At 42.1% G+C, this 17,528-nt stretch overlaps 2 protein-coding genes and 1 long non-coding RNA gene across 5 annotated transcripts in view; 2 read left to right on the plus strand and 1 right to left on the minus strand.

Annotated features, from left to right (window-relative positions):
* On the plus strand, positions 1-16,168 carry LOC112570017. The gene is made up of 6 exons (XM_025248192.1): positions 1-18; positions 335-433; positions 12,442-12,656; positions 13,787-13,933; positions 14,470-14,548; positions 14,923-16,168. The coding sequence occupies exons 2-6, from the start codon at positions 395-397 to the stop codon at positions 15,049-15,051; spliced, it is 609 nt and encodes a 202-aa protein (XP_025103977.1). The 5' UTR covers positions 1-18; positions 335-394; the 3' UTR covers positions 15,052-16,168.
* Positions 4,267-8,507, plus strand: LOC112570018. The gene is made up of 2 exons (XR_003100571.1): positions 4,267-4,400; positions 8,467-8,507. It is a non-coding gene; the product is annotated as an uncharacterized LOC112570018 (long non-coding RNA).
* Positions 15,625-17,528, minus strand: part of LOC112570013 — a 7,556-nt gene continuing 5,652 nt past the window's right edge. For all 3 annotated transcript variants that reach the window (XM_025248183.1, XM_025248182.1, XM_025248181.1), the window contains exon 5: positions 15,625-17,231. In XM_025248183.1, coding sequence (XP_025103968.1) covers positions 16,986-17,231 — 246 coding nt within the window. In that variant the 3' untranslated portion in view covers positions 15,625-16,985. The remainder of the gene's footprint in view (positions 17,232-17,528) is intronic.

Genomic DNA, 17,528 nt, shown 5'->3' on the forward strand with positions numbered 1-17,528 from the left:
ACATTTTCAGTCAGCGCGGTAAGAGAGCCAAAGCCAAGCTGAGTCTCGATCTTCAAACATTTTACAGTTACTGAAGCAGCAGTGATCTTCGATATCTTAAAAAAAATTTACCCTAGAGCAATGCGATGATATCACGGGCGAAATTCAAATACATTTATTTGTATGTGGACAGGAACCTAACTTCATGTCTCTAAAGGCTGGTTGAATTTTAAAAGCGACCCTGACCTGCATTAGATTTGATTTAAAATGAAGGAAATCTAAGTGTCGTGCGACAGAATTTGTGACTCGTGGAAAATTCGAGGTGCAAGTAACAATGATCTGCCTGGTGTTGTAGGCTAGAGATAAATGGACGTGCCTTGAATGTGTACAACAACAGTGGATTAAATCCTCTTCAATGTTCACAATGAGAAGGTCCGATGAAATCAATGAAGTGGTAAGTAATGTTAAACATCTATTTGTATTTGTATTTTAGTTATTGCTGACAACACGTGAAATCTGCTTTAATAGAAATGACATTCTGGAAGCTATTTAGGATGTCGATATTTATGATATTTTATGGCTTTGCCGAACCTCAAATATTTTCACTAAATATGTTAAGATCATAAAATTTTGGCTCCTCGAAGAAGTGATGATCAATTCTTATTTCAGACCTTGTAATTATATGTTTACTTAGTAAACGCTTCTGATTCATGCTACTCCCTTCGGAATTTAGCACAGTCTTAGCAAAATCCCCGATGAAATTTGATAAAGCATTCACCATGGTCAAACGACAATAACAAAGAAAGAAAAGTGTGAATACCGGATGTCAGACATCAATGGATGTCAGGATGAGTGGGTGGCCTGTTCTCTTATTTTAGACCACACCTGTATCTTGTTAGCGTTCTCGTCATGTCATCGACTCCCTTGTACGCTGTGAAAAAGTTCAGGGTGTGTTCTTTGCTGACACTGATTGAGGAGGGGTCTCTCTCGGCACAGCTATGTCGACTTCTGACATTGCAGCCTCGGTCAGTGTGTTATGACCTGCTCTTCCGAAAAATCCCTCTCATGCAGGGATAATTATCTTCTTGGTGAAAACATAAACCTATCTCCTCTTTAACTTCTGTATTCCGATGGCAAAGGGAGATACTGAGGAACACCCTGTTTTTTCATGCTTTGAACGCAGTCTATCATCATGGGATTCACTGGGTCTGTCTTTCGGCTTTTGGAGGTATGATGTCCAAACCGAGATGCTCTAGTAAACGGTTAGAGTGACGGCTCTTCTAACACTATGGACAGCTGTTCTAACTGGGTAAACGTTGTACAGCGCTTTGCGTGCGTGACAGAAGGCTGTTGTTCAACGATCGACTGGCTGCCGAAGTGTCCAGAAAAATTGCCCTATCACAGAGCTAGCGTTGCGTTTCAGTGTTCACTGTTCAGCAAATCATCTGGTGTTGATGACGACCGCATTCGATTTTCACCTGTTCACAATAACCGAGAGCTAGGTCTGTTAACACACACACATATCGTGTATAAACTTTGGCATCAAAGTCTGTAATCTCTGTCTCTAAAACACACACTTTTGCATGTCCAGGACATAGGAATAGGTGTAACGATACGAGAAGAAGCTGTTTAACAATTAAAACACAGTGGATGTATTTCTTTTAATGAAAACCTGTAAAGCAAGAGATCGTTACTGGTATCACTGCGAGACTCGTTCCAGACATTCTTCACTACTCTTGGTTGGTTGGTTGGTTTTGCGGGCACGAGAGACCGTTCGGTATATCCACCCATCTGAAAATAATAGACACTGGGTTGGCTTGAAGCTGATTGCCATCTTACCACTCATGTCATTACCGTCTCTGTATTAGGAATGAGTTACTCTGCCTTTGCGTATTTTTTATAAACTATCTGCGTTTCATTTTTTTCTTGAACTGCTTTAGTTTTTTAAAGGTGCGTAGAGGTATGTTTTAATCTGTTCCTATTCCATGCTGGTTTGTATGATATGGCAAGATGACTGCGTGATGGCTTCAGCAAGTTTTATTTCAGCACTCGCAGGGTCTATCAAAGGGCGCTTAGATCATTTGGTGTATCAGAGACATCGATGAAATGTTTTCGCTAGGTATGCATCTTCTCTCCCACGCAGTTTGTCGATTACCTTTTCTCATTCTGGTTAATCGATTCTCTCCTTCTCACGCTTCTCTGTGTTCATCGTCTCCGAACTGAGCTCATGAAACCTTTATTCGAATTCCGTTCGTCTTCTGTTTCACTCTGCCCATACTCTGGCACGTAAGAAACTAATATATCTCACAGTGCATGTTTGAGAAATATAATATAAAACAGCGAGGAACTGAGGATTTTACTAAGACACGGGATTTGTGAATGGTACAATTTAAAGTGAGGTGAACTTCTGGGACTTCGCTAGCATTGCATTTGTGAACTTCGTTGCAGCTTCAGGTTGGAAAACGTAATGTCACTGTTAGTTGGAGGGACAATCAGAACCATGTCGTGTTGTGTTTGAGCGTGTGCTGCCCGCGTGCTGTGGAGTCGTGTCTCAGGTTTGTGCACTGTATGGCTGAGCGTGCCTTGACAGTTGCAGGCCATCTCTTGCACCCACCTGTACTATCGAATGTCTTCATGAAAAGAATCATGATGATCCAACAGTGAGTATATCATGATCACTGATGGCATTTTGCAAACCACAGCTAGAAACACGAGTGCGGATTGTCGGGTTGTGTTTCAAAATCTGTTTCTTAGAAAACATTTCAAGTAAATTTCCATCGAAACAAATTCACGCCTTATGTACCTCAGTCAACTTAGGTGAGTATTCAGTAAACATTATGTTTTTCCCTTTAAAAGCCTTTTTCTCCTCTGTCACAAAGATACTTTTGTGGATGTACCAAGAGACCGGGAAGCTTGCTTGTGTGGTAAACAGGCGTAGCCACTGGTGGCCACTGGAGATTTTTCAAAGGCTGATAGGCGTGCTGTATTTGTTGTTCTGTTAACACAGTAGCCTTAGCTGTGGGGAGTGTTTTTTCCTGGTTGAGTTTGGGTTTGCAGCTGTTTCACGCCACGTACCAAACATTTTGTGTTATTGTGGAACGAAACGAAAGTACTCTTTTACAACTCACGACTAGACTACAAATACATGTGCAGTCCAGATAAAACGGACTATGTTACTGATCGACAAACATATCCCTTCATCAGACTAGTCTACAGGTATATGTTTATATGGAGTCTAGATAGAACGGACTACATTAATTTATTATAGATAGGTAGACACACTCTCACGTTAGCTATTCACACGTGCATACTTTATTTAGTTACTTAATTGGTGTTATTTACTGACTCAAGTATCAGTAAGTCCTCTCGGAGAAAAGACGTTAGTCGTTCAGTTGTTGTTCTCTGTCTTTACAGAAACCAGTGCTCTTCGACGTCACGACGACTTGAAAACGGTGGTCCTTCCTGCTCGGTACACACCTGTTGAAGTCTTCGCCTGTTGGTGATCAGATGCCATATCATTGATTCAGCCTGACTTTCTTCTCAAGTGAGCTTGGAGACATAACGCCAGCTGGTGACACACATCCGAGCCTTTTGACGATATAACGGTGTGTGACAAACGAAAAGAAGAATCTGATGTTCGTTGATAAGACTCATGAAACAGTCTCGAAACCAAGCTGTCGTTTTCTACTAAAAAAAAAAAAAAAAAATGGAGACATCCGGCACTGAGTGATAACAGAATAAAAAACGTGTTGACGTCTGCAGGTGTGGTTCTCATTCGCCGTCAGTTTGGGATTAATGGTGCATTTAGTTAGAGCAAGCCGAGGATCTGTTTTCCGACTTACTATCGGAAAATTCAACTTGATCGTTCATCTTCAGACTAACCATCTGTCTTCGAGGTGATTGACCGCAGGGCTTAATGGTCGAAGCTTATCTTCCTTGTGTGTGCACTGGCTTGTGGCATTTTATGATTGAGGAGAGGGTTGGTCACAGTTTGACTGAAAATCACCTGCTAAACAACCCAGCGGTCTCAACAGAACGTGCTATTGGCTTGCTGAGTCGTTGGGTGCCCCCAGGCCGGCCAAGAGGTCAACCGTATGTGAAGTTGTTTTGCCTTCGCATTCTCAGGGCATCAACCCATTCCCTGCTGCGTGACCAATAAAATGCAGCTAGTAGACCGACCTTGACTGATTGCTACTCTCGCGGACCTCCAGGGTACACGAGCTTTACACGCAACTGAATTAAGGTTCAGGGTCGCCGAATATCTTTGTTTCGTCAAACAAACAAACAAAAAATAGTTCATGATGGTGGACTTTTCCAAGTTGCTAGAATACGCCAAAAGCTTTTATCTGCAGAGGGCGCTGGGTTACTGTGTTGTGCTCATCACCAGCTTCTTCGTCATTGTTCCCCTTGGTTTGTTGCAAGTGAGTGAGCTTCCTTGAAAACGTTTCTTCTTTTCTCTAGTACCTTTTCCTTCTCTCTCTCTCTCGTACTAAGTTCTTCTCCCAGTGTTATGTATCACAACTTTTATTAATTATCCTTTCTTTATCGGACATAAGGAAAGTTTAAAAAGGAAGAGCAATAATTACGTATAACAATACTATAATTAAATTGGGACGCAAGACGTATTTCAATAGTCTTGAAATGTAATCGAATATTTCACTGCACGTAAGCTTGTGCATATTCCACGAGGAAGTAGGTGGCTGTTGCCTGTTACACATGAATACTGGGTTTCGTCACGCCATGAACACTGTCCTTATTGCACTAGCGCGCGCTTTAAGGCATCGACATTTGCTGCAAAGCGATATCTACCACGTACAATCCCTGGTCCGGAGGTGAAGGTTCAAACCTTCACGCATGCCTACACTTTGCCTCATTAATATTGCTAATGTCCTTTCGTTGCCCTCGTTGTAAAAGGTGCGCACTCGACAAGGCCATACTGTCAGCCCTTAAGCCCGCAATGTACAAATGTCTTCCCCATGCACACGGTCTCAGCAACACACGCTACACTAGCGCTATATCTGAGCATTGCCGGTTCTAGGGTACCCACCCTTGTCACCCACTTCCTCCATAGGATAATGTTACGAGTATTAATTCAAGCCTAGATATGTTATTTAAATTTTCATTTGAGAAACAATGCCTAAGCCTAAACGTTTTATTTCAAAATGTAGAGAAATGGGTAGTAGATATATGTACCAGAAGGATTTTTTCCCCTAGTATCATTCGCTGCTTTTAAAAGTCCCACAGGTCATCTCTAGGGCCCTTTCAGCATGGACGTATATCTCTGGATTGTTTGCAGGCGAATTCCTCCTCTTCTCCTCCCCCTCCCCCCGCGATAACTAGAACTAGGCCAAAGCACATATTCGCTTCCGGGTTATCAACATTAAGAAGAAGAGCGTACGATGCGAAATCTCGTGTTGACGGAAATACAAAAACTAAAGCTTTATGATCTGTTGTGTTTTCAGTTTCTTGCCTTTCTAAGTCGTTGGATGTGGAGGTTGAGGACTTTTACCAAAAATGAAAGAAAGAAAAAGTACCTTTCTTTACACACTCCTTGTGAACACATGGAAAACAGGAGGAATAAGGCAGGGAAGGCAATATCTGGATAAGACTAAAGATAAAGACAGTAGTTTCTATCTTTTATGACATCAACTCTTTATAGTCTTTATAGCAGTAATTCAAAGGGTGAGATGCAGACTACAGTTCCCATCTTTGACGGTAACAGAAGTCTTTATAGTAGTCGTTTGCGGCTTTCACATCTGCCGATCTCATTACTAAAATTGTGTCTGATATCTTGCCAGAGGATATTTATAACATATTTCGTAACAAAACAGTTTATAGTTTAAGGAAGGATTTTGTAATGTTTCGTTTTATCACAGATTAGTAAGAATGTATGTCTAAACACAACGTACTGTTGATTGAAGGCGACATATTTCTGCCATTTGTCGTTTTCTGGGTATCGATTCTGTTCAGTCAGCTCGTCAGGTCACGTGTTTCGTGTCGTGGGGCCTCGTATTGTTAATTCATTGCACACACTCCACTAGTTCTTTGCCTTTCTAGTGCTTCCTGATTATCAAGTTTATTTAGAACGTGCAATAAATCTTGACAGTTTTCTTTTCTTCCGGGATAACTCACGACCTTTTTTTTAAAGGAATATAAAATGTCTATTTCTAGTAACTGCTAAGCTTAGATCCTGTTTGCCCGAGCTTGACCGTGGGTAGCAGTTTGAAATAACCTTAGATTGCGGTCTGTGGCTATTCGAATCATCTGTGTGTGTCTGAGTGTATGAAATACGCAAACAATGATTACTGTGGCGTTTAAATATTTTTTTAACCTTCAAGATTGAGGAGTTCAAGCATTTTTGGTCGTCAGTTACTTGAGTGTTTTTCACGAAATGATGGCATCATTAGCTTTGACTTCTTCAGAGTAGATTTATGACCTAACTCTGCTACATCTAGCACAGCAAAACAATTGCTAAGAGAACAGCTTTTAAAATAAAGGCGTACCAGGAAAATGACGAAAGGAAAATGGAAAGTGATTTTGCACCCAAATTTACCAATATGATTTTTCTCTTGAAAGAAATATTGTAGAAGATTCTATTGTGAACAGACTTTATTCTGACAGCCAGTGAACAACATTGAAGAGTTACTGTTCATTCTGCGCTGCTGAAAATCTATAAATATCGTCAATAGAAGAGAGCCTGTCTTTAGATGCTGAACTTTGCCCAGTGCATTGAGTGCACCTAATTCCCCCGTTTCTCGGTTTAAATTAAAGTACTCACCACTAATCACTACAGTGTCACGAAACACGTCTCCAGCCTTCAACACGAAACACGTCTCCAGACTTCAACACACAAATAACTAAACTGTTGCACGCAGCAGCGGGGAAACCACGTTCCTTCTGTTTACAGAAGGTTGATCCACACTTCCTTTTTGTCCGACTGACCCCTCCTGCCCTTCCCCCACAAAATAACTAAACCAGTTCTGTGTTCGACTTGCGGCTTAGACTTGGCTGCTGTCCCAGCTCCCTGCCCCTAACTGGCCATGTGTGCATTGTCATGCTAATTATACAAGGAGATACAGTAATATGTGCTTACTTTGTGGCTGCTTGCTTCAAGCTTTAATTACCAAGAATTTCTCTCTATGCGTGTATGTGTGTGTGTGGATGTGTGTGACAATATGTTTCCAAGGAGGATAAAAAGACATGAGTTTTAACGCAGCGACAGTTTCCACGAATGTGCAAAGTGTAACGAAGGGAAGCACACACACACACAAAGAAAATCTTTAAGGCCACTGACTAGCAGAACAAAACTAACCTTTAAGCGCCAGAAAGGAAAAACGGATGTTTTAGAAATTTTGTCAGATGTTGAGGTTTCCATCTTTTTTCATCAGAAACGATAATTTACAGCAAATGTTGTAGCCTTTTCTTTTGTCTGTTTTTTTTTTTTTTCTTAAATAAGTGGCCGTCTCTACAGGTGTCACATTGACATAGATGTTATTATCCTGTTGAGTGAAGTTGGATTCTTTCCCCACCAGCTACCTTTAGTGATGATGACATCGAAGATATTTTAACAGGGACTTCGATTCTCCGTTTAGTCAGTTAAACGAAATTTAAATCGTTATCAACAGTTTCAAAACAAAAATTTCTGCTCGAATTCCACGGTCCAAAGACGGTGTAACAATCCAATTCCGAAGAGCAAGCAGTTTAAAACAGTGTTAAATTTTGACAAGCTCGCAGGAAAATAAAGGAAAATACATCTTGTATATAGAGTTGTGTAGGCTGATTCAAAACTAAAAATTTGTTTTGCATCGTTTACTTTGCAGGCACATATAAGAGAAACCTTGATATATATTCCTTCTGTTCTAAATATTTTTGTCCTGTTTTAACATTCATGTTGGCAGCTCTCCAATTTTCAGATTTATTGTCGCTGGCTACCCTAATCCCCAATTAAAGCAGTAAGATGTCTAGGTTTTCCCCTAACACACCACCAGTGAGTCATTTGGAGTCGTATTTCTTTTTAACCTTTGGGCTGGAGGGCATACTGATGGATTATCTTGTGTCTTAAGAAGAAAAACTTCAAAACGACAATTGAAGTTTTTGTCTCGGTGGTTTGTCCTTGTTAGTCGACACGAGGACTCGAAACCCCAGACATGAGAGTGCCTGTAGTGGTCCTCAACTGGTGAAAGATACTAATCAGAACTACATTCTTATCACATCGTCATAGCTTGAATTGCGATAAGCGATGACGAGCATGTGGCGATATTTGTAGAGGGGGGGGTGGGATGTTGCCGGCCATACGTGGGACAAATTTCCGTTTTGACATGTCCTTTTATTTCTTTACCACACTTCTTCATTCATGTGCCCACTAGCGTGCGCAGTCTTTATATTCTACACCAAGCATTTTAATCTTAAGGTCACTAGATCATCTTCCGTCTTCTTTTATACTTTGACTTTTGAGATTTGTCAGCTTCCGGTTTGTTCACATTTCAGACAGCCGGACAGTTTCGTTGTTCTGTCGGCTGTAAGACAAAGAATAGCAACTGCCAGCACACTCAGTAGCAGCTGCAAGCAACCGCGAACGAAACTGTCAGTGACCAGACGGTTCGCAACTGGCTTTTGAGAGCAATCTTTGGTCAAGGCGACCAGCTGTCCACTCTATCCTGACACCTACACCGCGCTGGTCGTCTTGCATGAGAAGGAAGCCATCTGGCATGGACAAGGCAACAGTGAGCTGCAGTCCTCTTCATTGATGAATCTTGCGTTGTCAGATCCTTTCACGATGGACGAATCCGAGTCAGAAGACAAGGAAAGCGTTACCACGATCCCACTGTGGTGGAGCGTGATCGCTGTGGTGGGGGATCCATCATGGTATTGGGTGGGATGAAAACGGTCTCTACCTGGAGCAAGGCAACCTGAAAGGCGTGGCATACAGAGATACAATTTTACAGCACTGCAAGTCATTGGAACAGGCGCCGTTCTTCAGGACGACAACGCGAGACCGCACTGGGACAGAGTCATTTATCACTTCCTGCAGCAGTACCAAGTCATCCGCCGGACTGGCCATCCTGTTTCCCAGATCTGAATCCCACTATTTGTAGGATATCCTGGACCAGCGACTTAGAGCCAACCACCCACCCACCCACCCACCCCACTAATTAGTTTACCACAATCAGCTGTACCAGTTTCTTTAGTGAGAGTGGCTTGCAGTTACTGAAAGGACTCTGAGAACATTGGTTCAGTCCTCGAGATGCATTCAGGCCAATGGTGGACGCACACGACATTGACTTGCTTTTGCTCCGATATCACTTTTCTGAATTGTGAATACATGAAAGTTCTTCCACCAAGAGATGATTTCGAACTATAAAGAGAAATGGAAGAGGGAGAAACCGGAGTATCCAGAGAAAGCCCCCAACACCAACCTTGCAAACCGTGACATCTAGTCGCAAAAAGGTCGGAGGATGGGGAGAAGGACTGCCACAAGCAGGAGTCGACAACTCAGCCTTTGCATGGCATGCATTCACATGAAAGACAGAGAAACCCAATCTTATTTTTCTGTCTCGCACCTGATTGTCGAAATGTTTTTAAAATCTCGACCTCTTGACTTTCTCGACTTTAGAGCTGATGGCCAAACATAAACTTAGGATGTACATGCTGCTTTGCACAAACGCGTCTCGAGTTTAGGTACTTGGTCTTGCTTCCATCCAGAGGTAATTACATATTTTCTTGCAAATGTGAAAATACAATAACATAAATCAGCAGTGCTTAATTAAACTTGCCTCACATGTCTCACTCAGTTTCTTTGGAGGCTTTATGTTGTCTACACCTTACAGACGTTTGAAAGGCACTAATAACAAGAAATATAAATTACAACACGTGATGCCCCTGACTCCGTAGTTAGCACAATACATTTTTATAGCCATGTATTTATCCTGACGCAGGTGACAAAGAGTTCAGCGAAGATTTTTTTTAAACCTCTTTTAAAAGTCGGGTTTGTGTAAATATATCTCTATGTCCTCGTCTGGATTCTTTCACCCTTTGAGATGGACGCTGACATCACTATTCGACGCTGCAATCTGAACATGAAAAAAGATGGATGGTTGGGAGAGAGGAACAACAATTTGCATCTCGTGAAGGTGCATGCTGTAAATAAGTGGAAAATAAACTAAGATCATCACAAGGCTTTAAGGATGGGAGTGGGAGAACTTGTTTGCGCTGTTTTATTGCTGCCGTTTTATTCTGGGCATTTAAAAGTTTTTTTCCACTGTAGTAAACTGTACTCGTACATCAGTAAGATAAAGAAGTAGTTTCAGGTATTTCCGTAAGATTTGAAATGACCACGTGCATCCATTTTTCCACCGCATCATAACCAGTGTCTGCTTACCTCCATTTATCAAGGATGGCAGAGGTATACACGCGCATTTAAGTCTTTTACTGCTCAAAGCAGCTGAGGTGAGCTAACAATACATGACAACATTTTAAGGATATGGAAAGCTAAAGCAAACACAAAGCCGAGTGTGTTTTTCCCTTTCTTTTTGTTTTATAAACCACCGACACAAGCTTTGCAACAAATGCCATGGTGGGTGTGGTTTTGCTGGTTACGAAACTAGATAAAATAACTTCTGCATAACTTAGGAGACGAACAAAGGACAAGGTGAAGCGTAAGTTTAAAGTCATCGTATTGTACTGTTGAACCAGAGCACATGCAGCAGGCTATCCCCAGGCCTGTGGTGATGATGGTAGGGGGTACAGGGCGTGGTGTTATCACTGGTGGCGATGAGTAGGCTTGTCTCGGAGATTGCAGAAGTTTCGAAATGTCATCTGATAAATGTTTCAGCGAAAGATACCTAGTACGTGGAAACGGTCTTGGGAAGAGATGATATAACTGTGATCGTGGAATTATGGGACAGGCTGATGCAAATTTGTACCTTCACAGCTGAAGAATCCATTAGAAGGTACTAGACCCGGGAGCATTATAGGTTTCCAGTCCTACTTATGGGGTGAACTTTTGGTTTTGTGTGCCATCTTCTACTTATTTCCTTTTCACTCTTTCTTTCTCTTTGGCGGTCCGAAGGTTTGGGCGTTCAAAGATTAGTAACCTTGAGCGTGATTAAAGTTCATGAAGATACTATTTAACCAGCAGGAGAACACAATAGTCTTTTTCTTTGAAAACCCCAAAATTTCGTAATTATAACTCATTGCGCTATCACACCCGACTCATACACATATCATACAAGCATCATTAACATCCCAAACTCTTCAAGAAAAAGAAACTTACATTATTGATCAGCCAGATAGAAGAGACGGGTTTTTATTTCTTGTCTTTAAGGCAACAAGTTTTACAGACTGGCCGCAAGAAAATTTTAAACAGATAAATAGGGAAGCTCAAACTTTGTCGACCAAAGTATGTAAGTCTCCTTTCAGCGGCTACAAACAGCTTATCACCTGATGTGTGAGAGTGCATGATGGATGGCAGAGAGCGGTAAGGCAAGGAGATTCGTCATCTGATTAACGATATGCAAACACAGCCAACTTTTATTAGGGTTGAACCTGACTGGAAGGCAGTCAACCTGTTTGAAAAAGAATTTGACATGGCCGCGCCGTGCCACCGCGCGCGCGTGTGTGTACAGACACTAAAGAAATATTAGTTTTGGGTAGACTCTCTGCCAAACATTCAAGAGTGGAGAATAAATATGCAAAAAATTTCGCTTGCACAAATCATTCCGCTAATCATTTTACAAAGCTGCTTTGTTTTTAACATACCTGATCAAAAGCTTTAATATTAGTGCAGAATTCTAAACGTTTACGGTTGCAAAGATCACTGCACGTGCGCAGGACGTCTATCATGAGGTGGACCTTATCAGGTCGGGGTTTTTTTTCGCTTTTGTTGTGAACAAACAAAGACTTGTTTCTTACTTGAAGACCCAGTGCAGGCAGCACACGTTCAGTAGTACATTTCAGCTTCGTTAAAATGCAGACGCACGAGGTGCCCTAAGGGCAAGTGACTCGTACCTGCGGGAATGTGCGTGCGACCCTTTCAAATGACGGTCGTTTGCATGTCACCCTGTTAAGGTCACAGCCTGTCACACAGCATTTGTGTCGCAAACAGGACCGTTTGCGCGTGACACTCCTGGTCGTCACTGTCACGTCTTTAGGGAGTGAGCAACAAGGGTGTCACGTACTGTTCTATGTGTGACGTATGATGTATGTGGTAGTCTGACTCTTGAAATATGCATCTTTATCAATAATAAACAATGTAAACTGTAATGACTGTCTTTTTCCAGATCATTCTAGTAAGACTGTGAATATAATAACGCATTTGTAATGCCATGTGTGTCTCAGAAATGAAAATATGGTTTGTGAGATAAAGGATTCCACAGACTCAATCCACAAACACTAGACTAGAGAATAAAACTATTTTCTGAATATTTTTCAGTAACTCTTAATGCATTTGTTTTATAATTTCAGACGAAATTCAACAAGAACTGTGTCTTGTACTCTGATGTGGTGTACGAACATTACAACGAAACAAACGACAATAATGTGTACTTCCGGATCCGGTTTGGCGCCAGTTCAGTTTGCAACTACAACCTCGCTGTGACAGCCATATTTTCCATCATCTACTCATCCGCTATGATAGCTGGATACATCTTCATCTATTTCAGAGATAAGGGTGACAAGAAGTAAGATTCTAAAGTAGCATTGCAAAATCATGTTGTAATTATCAATTAAAGCTCATGTGAGCAAAACCTTTGTACAGAACGACACTGCCAACGACACTTCTTCATTGCGAGTGGCTAGTGCCTAATGCGCTTATCACTGGATATAAGGTTGTCACTTTGAGACTCAATCAGGACAATTACTGGACAGCATCCTCAGTCCCACCCAGCACTTATTGTACCTATGGTTTCTCACAGAAGTAAAATCTGCCATGCCCTCGCTCTTGCGCTCACTGGGCTGCGGGATCTTTACCGTAACAGCTTGATAAATCCCTCGGGGTAATGATGCAAAAAACCACCAACAATATCTCATTTCTAGTCACAATGGCAATGAACCAGACAACAACGCTCTACATTATAGATACATTTATCATTATCGCCATACCTCTCATTATCGATGCATCTGTCATTCGTGGAAAGATGACCACGAGATTGCGTGCACAGTAAATTACCTGGCGACAAGACTGCGCGGAGAGGAGTAATCACATTAAATCACTCAATCTGCTCTCGTCTTATTCACCCACACGCATAGGTAACCACACACAAACGGTGCTACGCAAATCTCATTGCCGATTGAGGCTGCAGCTGGGAACAGGGTTATATTCCTGTCTCAGAGGCTGTATTTATGGAGCTTCGTCATGCCCCGCGATCTTTCAAGTGCTCTCTTCCGAGGTATGTGCACCTGTAGAATTCGTGTGATGTGCAGGTGCAGAGATCGATCGGGATTTTCATCCGGACACCCGTCGATGATTTTGAGACAGTGACAGTCACGCAGACACATAAAGCAGGCCGTTGTTTGAGCTTGTGCAATGGCATGGTGGTCAACTGAGCAGAGAAAAAAATATAACAAAGCAAGCAACAAATGCCGTATTCTTCACCAGAACGCCTTTATTCTTGACTAAAGAAAGGAGAGAATATTATAAGATATTAATTTCCTTCTCGTCCACTTCTATCACTTACCTCTATGTCTTCTGTCTTTTGTCGCCCTTCTGTCATCGCTGTCCATGTTTTCGTTCCTTCAGGTACTTCTTATTGACCTCGTTTTGTGTCAAGTGTTGAGCGCATGCTCCATGTTTATTATTATTATTCCACAGAATAGATCTGGCACACATTGCTTTCCTCATTCACTGCCTCACCGAGATGGCTGTGGCATTGTTGATGTTGGTGCTAGCTTGTATGGTCAGTGCCGGCTTCACTCACCTTTGTAAGGGAATCACATCGGGACCTTATAGTGTACCCAGGTGAGTTCATGCTCATATTGATATGTTGATGTGTGTGCACAGGTGAGTTCATATTAGTATTATCTTGTGTTGAGGTGTGCACGTGCACACAGGTGAATGTACACAGGTGAGTTCATGTTGATATTAGTGTTTACCTGTCATTATATGTGTGCCAGTGTGATGGGTGATTGTGTGTGTGTGTGAAGAAATCCAACCATGTGTACATTCGTAGACAGCTACATGTCTGTCCCCATGACTAATTGCACTTAGCTTGTGTAGTTTGCACATATGCTCATGCATCTAGACATTACTTATCTCACTGTGAAAGAGGAAGGACAGCAGAGCTTATTTCTTGAGCACTGTACTTTGAAATGCAATAAATGTTTTATTTAGCATGGACTAATATTTTCTGAGACATCTTTACGGACACGGAACCATAACTGTCTGATGTAATTTTACTTAGCTTATGAAACCTACTGACAGTATTCAATACGAAGCTGACAGGTAGGCAAATGAATAGGTAATGCAAAGTATATGTTTGTTGTTGCTGTTTACAGCTGTTCGCATGCGGAGAAGTTCAAGGACTGGAGAGGGCACGACGCGACCAACTTCTACACCTGCCTGGCAGTGGCAACGGTGAGTGAAGTCGTCCACTTGTAGATCGTCCACTTCACTGGGATTCTCTTCTTTTACCTGCTTTTTATGTGGCTACCTTTCTTTGTCAGATCGGAATCCCGTCTAAATGTCATTAATTTGCTTTGGTCTATCTTTCTCTCTTTTTATTTATTTTGTCTCTCATTTCGTCTTTGATCGTCTGCGAGTCATTTCTTCTCTCTTTGAACGTAAACGAGTCATTTCTTTCCATCAAGCCAAATTAGAAAACACATAGGCCTAGTGCAGTGGATGAAAGTAGAAAAGGAGATAAGTCTTTTACTGAGTATATGAGTAAGAAACTTCACGTTACTTAGTCTGACGACTATAAAATTTACTCACATTTTTTTTTTATTCAGGCGGGTGCCTGGTTCCAGTTTGTCTTCTGGCTGCTGCAGGGTTTGTTTGGAGTCTGGAAGCTTTGGCGCCTCAACATGCTGCCAGTGCTACCAGACTGGCTGAAACTACCGTGTGTCACCAGTGCATAAAGTTTTCTATCTTCCGTCATTTTGCGCAGGTGTACTTGCCTTTCACCAGCGCACACACAAAAATGTCTGCAGATGCCCATACACTGCTCAAGAGGCCTGAAACGCCCTATGTTTCCAGAACTTTGAAATGTTCACCTTTCATTAATCCTTTCGCTAGGACCATTCTCGCCTTGACCTGACACCTATAGCAACTTGTTCTTCGACAGCGTCTTACACTACTGCACTTACAGCTCGAGAGCGCTGACCAGTCGCCTTCCGGCTCCTACGCCAAGGTTGAGTTAGGTTTGAGAAGGCAAGGATTGAGGACAAGCAACTGGCGTCCCAGCGCCAGCTCCATTTACTTGCCGTCCTGCAGTGAGAGCAGGAGTTCCACCGAGGGCAGCCACCACGAGTGGGCGAGCTGATCTAGGAAGGGCAGTTTGTTGTCAGTCATCCTGACTGACGTGTAATGCTGTTGTCTACATCGGAGCCACGTTGCTACTATTCAGAACGCTTCGTGATGTGCACTTTACTATTTAATCAGGCGTGCTTTGATGTTTTTGAAGTAACGTTTCAGTTTTTTCTGCCTGACTCTCTGCCTGACTCTCTGCCTGCCTGATTCTTTCCATCGTCTCTGTAATTAATTGTTCATGAGTTTGGGCACTAATTCATCTCTGCTCCATGGGGGTGTGTATGTTCGTGTGTGTGAGAAAATGTGTACATGTGTTTTACAATAATATCGCGGTGCACAAGGTTCAGAATTTTGTAGCTGCTCTTTTGCGACTGGCAAACCGCCGCTGGTTTCCCGATACGTTTAACGAGCGGCAGGATTTGTTAGATGCTCACTCTATTTGCTGTGAAAATGGAGCCTGTTTTTATCATGCTTATTTATTTGTGCTTTACATGACTAGAATCTTATTGATCCATTTTAAGCTATAAAACACGATTTTTTGTTGGCTTTAGGAGTTTATTTATTCTGTCATTTTGTGCATCAGAGGCTTTTGCTGTCAGATTCAACTTGAGCACTATTTATTTGCCACAAGCTATAGGCAAGATACTTTTATTAGTTTTCATATATTCCTGAAATCTTAAATCTTAGCCCAGACTGGAAATAATAAACAAGATTATAGCACTTAAACCCTGGTTTTATAAAGTACTTGTGTGTTGGCTGCACTAATGGAAGGATGGAATGATGAAACGAACTGATGTACCGCTCTTATAGTTTAATGGACAAAGCTCTTCAACATTATATCACGAAGAATGGTATCCCTACCTTCAGTCACTTCTTGTAAGGGCATATGATGCAATATTCGATAAAAGGATACGATTGTAACGAAAAGGTTTGCTACGAAAAGAACGGGCACAAGAGGCATAACTGCATTTTCACTTCCCTAAGCTAATGAATCAAGGAGTTCACTCCCATATATATATATAACCTGAATTCCCAGGGCACCTCTCTTAAACATATTGTTTAACGAAATACTTGCTTTAGATTAATACAAACAGTGCATAAACGTGCTTTCAATGAAACAGTTGTGTTGGTGATGAACACTTTACAGATGGTACAGAGGAGTCCCGAATATTATCGTCTCCGAAAGAAATTAATATACAACGGTAAATCTAATTTCATTTATTGAAATTCTGGCATTCAATAAAATACAGAACCCCCTATCTTCTCTGCTTTTAACGGTGGAGAAACTGAACTGTCATTCTGCCAGTTTTACCTCGATCAAATCAGTGACAAATCCTTAACACAATATTTCATTCTTGACAAAAGGAAACGCTTATTTGTTTCTTAAAACAAATTAATGTGCTGAAGCTCTCATGTTTTCGGTTATATGAAATCTAGTTTAAGGTCCATTAAAAACTTTTGTCTCAGACAAAATATGGTGGCTGTACGATTTACATCATGGCTTCTAGCTGCTTCATCCAAGGTCCATTTTCTGCTAAGCCTTCTACTTCTTGCGGTAAGGATGAATATTCCTGCGCTTTTTGTTTTTGTCATCGTCGTCGTCGTCGTCACTACCGTACTGCACCCGACAACGGCACGTCCAGCAGGGGCAAAGGTAATTGCAAGGGTTGGTCCACTCGCAGCATCTGTTGCGCGTCAGCACGGCAAACTCGCGGTGGCGGGCGGACACCACCAGCAGACTGGTGCCCATCTGCAGCGACCACACGATCCACGACAACCATGACCCCGCCTGCAACAAGCCAACGCCTCAGTTACTGGACGAGCAGCAAGTCACGCAGCACTTGTTGCATGGATTCTGTCGGATGGATGTTGCATGCATGGATATTGGATGGGTAAGGTGTGGGGTCTGCGGTCGACTTCCGAGCTGGTTGCCGGATCCAAGAGAACTCTCCGTTACCCCCCACTTAGCCTCCCATATACACCCACTCCTCGCTCCCACCTGGTAAAAAAGGGGCACAATGAGGGAGATGAGCTCCGCTTTTTACATGGAATACACACGTTCAACCACTCCCAGTTTACTTCCCGT

Source organism: Pomacea canaliculata, linkage group LG8 (genome assembly GCF_003073045.1).
Source record: "Pomacea canaliculata isolate SZHN2017 linkage group LG8, ASM307304v1, whole genome shotgun sequence".
Lineage (NCBI taxonomy): Eukaryota > Metazoa > Mollusca > Gastropoda > Architaenioglossa > Ampullariidae > Pomacea > Pomacea canaliculata.

What these genes read in the sequence shown, in the direction of transcription:
- LOC112570017 (XM_025248192.1), top strand. Translation starts at nt 395, where the DNA reads ATGTTCACAATGAGAAGGTCCGATGAAATCAATGAAGTG. An exon ending in CCGATGAAATCAATGAAGTG is followed by an intron (nt 434 to 12,441) that starts GTAAGTAATGTT and finishes TTATAATTTCAG; the next exon opens with ACGAAATTCAACAAGAACTG. An exon ending in GGACCTTATAGTGTACCCAG is followed by an intron (nt 13,934 to 14,469) that starts GTGAGTTCATGC and finishes TGCTGTTTACAG; the next exon opens with CTGTTCGCATGCGGAGAAGT.